The 5,041-nt window shown below is 42.8% G+C and overlaps 1 protein-coding gene across 1 annotated transcript; it reads right to left on the minus strand.

Annotated features, from left to right (window-relative positions):
• Window positions 1-256: 256 nt before the first annotated feature.
• On the minus strand, window positions 257-3,874 carry LOC124284389. Its single transcript, XM_046720477.1, has 3 exons — window positions 3,616-3,874; window positions 2,528-2,758; window positions 257-1,047 (listed from the first exon to the last, which is right to left on the minus strand). Exons 1-3 carry the CDS (start codon window positions 3,856-3,858, stop codon window positions 460-462), a joined length of 1,062 nt encoding a protein of 353 aa, XP_046576433.1. The 5' UTR covers window positions 3,859-3,874; the 3' UTR covers window positions 257-459.
• Between the last annotated feature and the right edge of the window lie 1,167 nt (window positions 3,875-5,041).

The following is a 5,041-nucleotide window of genomic DNA, read 5'->3' on the forward strand; positions in this document are numbered from 1 at the left end:
GGATACAATGACATGTGTCAACCAAGTCCGAGCCTGGCCACCCGATCCCGTCAGTCGCCTCTTACGACAAACATGGGTTACTGAAGGCCAATTCTCATCCGGATCTTCACGGGTCGGATCTGGAAGACACACGACTGCACAACCAATGCCCGAGCGAACAAGTCCATTGGTTTCTGTGAAGATACATTTTCTGTCTTAGAATCACTGGAACATTTGGAGGCTGAACATTAAGCGAAACTCGAACAATACAAGCAGGTCAAACCGTCACAATATTTTGTTCACAAAATACTATTGGATATCTTCATAAATGCCCACAATGGACTGAAAAAGCTCTGAGTATATGTGATTGACACAATGGCTCAGATTGGCCAATCCCGTTATTGAACCAGAAGAACATAAAACCTTGTTTTTAAGCTGACAGAGGACTTTCTGGTTCAAGCCTTGTCTGGTCAGTCTGTACTACTCTACTCTGAAGTCTCCTTCAATGACGACCTGTGCCTTGTCTGGCCATTCCGCATTGTTGATGCCTAATGAACTCAGGGCGTCATAAACAATGCTCATGTCCACAGACTCCGACCCAAAGATAAGGAGGTGGACTCTCTCATCAGCTTCATCGTGCTCCTCTCTTCGACTTCCATCCTCACGTCTGTACATTTCTCGGCGTATCTGTGCAATATTCGCTATCTCTTGCAGGTGCTTGTATACATGGGCTCTAAGGCCTACAGGGTCGTCTCCGTAGATGTCAATATTATAAGCAAGGCCGAGTTTACACCAGTAGCTTTTGCCAAATGAAAGACACTCTCGTGGGGATTCGCCAGTGTGAAAACAAGCCTCGACTGCGAACATCAGAGGAATGTTTTGAGGATGAGCTCTCAACGGAATCCTGTTCACAATAAGTCGATCTCCTGGAAAGAGGTAGCCATGTGTTTGTTTGTCAGACATAAGTCTTTCCAAATCTTGTTGTGTAGGAATCGAAAACTGGACGCCATTAAGAGGCACCTGATTAAGGTGAAGGTCGTTCATGTGAAAAGGAAAACAATGGACAGGCTGAAAAGAGAAAATAAACCGTTTACAAAAATCTCTGAATATCAGACAAATCAAAATACTTTGCTGAGATGAAGTTATATAATGAAATTATATGACGAAATGTATGTAACGTGTATGATTAATGAAATGGAAAGAAGAAGATACGGTTGGTGTTATCATATTAATTGGTCTATTCTTGACATTGGCTTGAGCTTGGAAATTTGTTTATGGTCTGGAAGAACGAAACAAGAAAACTTGAATATTTTATGCATCGTTTCAACTTCTGCATTATTGTTAGCAAGTGTTTAATGAAGGCTTTCATGCCCTGTTTGCCCCAACGTTTTAAGAGCATACGTTTGTGTACCTGTTTGTAGCGATACAGCGAGATACGTATTTTGATTCTATCACTGCACTTAAGTGATTTAAGAGTTCGATTTGAAATGAAAGAACACAACTTGTAAATTGCTTATCAGGGTAGCGAAGTGGTTAGTGTGTTTGCCAGATAGACTCCAGTTTGATTCCCGACTTAATAACATCATGGTTCAAACATACAACTTTCTTGTGTTTCTTTGCTCAAAACACAAGCTGAATGAAATTACTGGAACAAAAATGTACGCTTTTGATTGAATGCTTCAAATGCCAGTGAAATCAGCTATAACGGTAAACACGTGTTTGCCACTAATATGGCAATGTCCCCCGCTGCTAAAGAAGTATTTATAACATATTCACTTCTTTTTATTTTTGGGTCACATACAAGATGCTTGAAATGACTGGTACCTGCATAATCACCCAATGTAGGCTGTCGACATAATTGAAGACAATGGGTGCAATGTTTTATGAGGAATCACGTTTACATAAGTTTGAAAAGTGGTCAAAGTGTCATGGTGACCTTGAAGATAAGGTCAAGGTCACCCAAATCAACTGGTGTCAGCGTAATCCCCCAATGTGGGCTGCCGCCAAATTTGAAGACATTGGGTACAACAGTCCATGGGATATCGCGTTAACAAGACTTTGAAAAGTGTTCAAAAGTGATATAAGTTGTTCACTGGTCACGAGGGGGGCATGGGTTGATGTACCCTCGATGTTTGTTTATGTTCCTTGAGCCCGAAGGGCGAGGGGAACATAAACAAACATCAAGGGTACATCAACCCATTGACCCCGAGGGACCAGTGAACAACGTATTTATCTTACCGAACACCTTAATGTTTATTTTGAATTGTTTTAAGCATGGGTACAAATCTTTTTGTAGCCATCGCTAGATTGTGCTGACAAGAAACATAGATTTAGAGTTATCTCCCTTCCATCGATTTGCATTCGCAAAACATCGGTAATTTCCGTACATCATACGTGATTCAATAAAATTCGAGATAAAGAATTACTACCACGAAGTACCAAATGAGTTGCCATTGACAGCGGGGTACATTGAAAATAATAGAAGAGCGCTCAGCCAATCAGAAAGCGACATTTATGTGTGAGGTAAGAAAATTAGAATTAACATTACCCTCTTCAGAACCCGCGAGAACCCCTGTGAGTATGGGTGGGAGAGCATGGGATGCCCGTATTCTGTCAGAAACATTTCATACAGGATGTTGTTATTGCCGGAATAACTTGACCTCAGGTAATGTAACAGTCGGCCCATCACACCCTGACCTCTGAAGGTTGCGTGTGTACGTCCGAACATGAACAGCACTGTTCTACAGCCATCCACGAGTCTTCCGCACACGAAGGCAATCTGCAAAATTACACCACTGAGTTGATGTATTGGTACCATAAATAATATTTTCAGTTAAGATATAAGGAGAGACCGTATGCTCTAGGTTGATGATGTCAAACTAAGTTCTTTAACTGGGGCTAATCTGATCACGCTTTCTACAGCCGTCCCGAGTCCCGCACATGAAGGCCATCTGGAATATTAGACAACTGAGTTGATGTAACGCTACCAGTTTCAGCGTGGGATATAATGAAAGACAAAAGGTTGATGATGCCAAACTAAGTACCATAGCTTCAACGGATCCTTGTAAGATAAAGGTCAGGAATTATGTCGCCTGGTCCTCGACTGCACCTCTTGTATTAAACAATGTCTTGGAGAATTTGATACAGACGGAGATCAAACGAAGGGTAAAAAACCAATTAATACTCTCTAAAACCAGACGAAGACGACCTGTGAAGATCCGGGTTAGATTTGATCTTCAGTAACCCAAGCTTGTTGTAAGAGGTGAATAACGGGTGGTCAGGCTCGCTGACTTGGTCAACACATGTCATCGTATCCCAATTGTGTACATCGATGCTCATGATGTTGAACACTGTCTGGTCCAGACTCGATTTTTTACAGACCGCCGCCATATAGCTGGAATATTGCGGCGTAAAACTAACTCACTCACTCCAAAATCCAGACACGAATCTTCATAGAGCAAGTTAAAGTACCGCAGTAACGAAGTGATAGTAAGTTCCATACTTCACTTGAAAACTTACGATTGTCGTTACGCTACGATCGGATTGTGGAACGTGACCCAATTAGGTTTTTTACAAATGTGCTTTGTCTGATGTTTTACTCGAGTGTACTAAACGGTAAGTAAATGGAATACATACGATCCGGTTGTCGACTTCACCAAGAAGAGCTGATAGGTTTGGGTCTGTAACTGTGCTGTGGTATCCTGCTGGAAGATAGTCTCGTCCACGCAGCACATGATGGTTGATGTCCATCACGCCCTCGTAGTCATTGATCGTGGCTTTCCGAAAGATTACGTCGACGTTGGAACTGCTCGTACAGAAGGTCCGGTCGTGGGCGTAATTCAGCCTCCGTGCGAATCGTTGCAAAGCGTTTCGTATCATGGCTGACCGTTTGTCTCTGGAGAAAAGACAAGGATGGCTGGAACAATCAGGCTGTGCTACAAACCTCACGTTACATGTATCATGCGTAAGTGCAGCTGGACATTTTTGGACAGGTTAAATACGTTTCTACTTTCGTGAATAATTATAATGATAATGAGTGAGTGAGTGGTTTGGGTTTAACGCCGCTGTGAACAGCGAATGAGAGCGAGTATGGGTTTAGTAATATTTCAGCAATATCACGGCGGGGGACACCTGAAATAGTCTTTACACATTATACCCATATGGAGAATCGAACCGGGTCTTCGGTGGAACGAACTAACGCTTTAACCACGTGGATACCACATCGCTCTAAATGGTGTGGGGGTTTAGCACTTTGATGAAACACACGAGCATGGAATTGGTGCATTCGTAACTACTCGCCTCTTTCCGTGACCTACTCGCCTCTCTCCGTGACCTACAAGAAGACCTTCTATACTCAGCCTGTAATTTGCGGACTGAACGAAATGCATACTCCGTTATCTTAGACTATGTAGCATCTGTAATCACCATGCCATTTATAGGGTGAGTACCATTTTATATATTTGCCCGGTGTATACAGATTTACACTTCCGTGTTAACAGGGACACTTTTACATTAAGAAATACGATATCAAAGTACTATCATTTATCACAGTATCTATATCTAAGTGTATTAGATGCACTTACCTTGTACTCCTGAGTGTCACATACGCGTTCATCATGCAGGATAGCCACTCATATAGGGATGCAATAGCACTTTCAGACAAAGTTTAACTACTGTATGGCCTCTCCAAAACTAGCTATCCTTCTCTGCAACCCTAGCTATCCTTCTCTCCAACCCTAGCTATCCATCTCTCCAACCCTAGCTATCCTTCTCTCCAACCCTAGCTAGCTATCCTTCTCTCCAACCCTAGCTAGCTATCCTTCTCTCCAACCCTAGCTATCCATCTCTCCAACCCTAGCTAGCTATCCTTCTCTCCAACCCTAGCTAGCTATCCTTCTCTCCAACCCTAGCTAGCTATCCTTCTCTCCAACCCCCTAGCTATCCTTCTCTCCAACCCTAACTAACTATCCTTCTCTCCAACCCTAGCTAGCTATCCTTCTCTCCAACCCTAGCTAGCTATCCTTCCTCTCCAACCCTAGCTAGCTATCCTTCTCTCTAACCC

Source organism: Haliotis rubra, unplaced genomic scaffold (assembly GCF_003918875.1).
Source record: "Haliotis rubra isolate DU_JTF1 unplaced genomic scaffold, ASM391887v1 Scf336, whole genome shotgun sequence".
In the NCBI taxonomy this organism is placed as follows: Eukaryota; Metazoa; Mollusca; class Gastropoda; order Lepetellida; family Haliotidae; genus Haliotis; species Haliotis rubra.

Coding starts and splice junctions, on each gene's coding strand:
- LOC124284389 (XM_046720477.1), bottom strand. CDS start 3,858: ATGATACGAAACGCTTTGCAACGATTCGCACGGAGGCTGAATTACGCC. Junction 2,759..3,615: donor GTGAAGTCGACAACCGGATC/GTATGTATTCCA, acceptor GTAATTTTGCAG/ATTGCCTTCGTGTGCGGAAG. Junction 1,048..2,527: donor TCTCGCGGGTTCTGAAGAGG/GTAATGTTAATT, acceptor TTCTCTTTTCAG/CCTGTCCATTGTTTTCCTTT.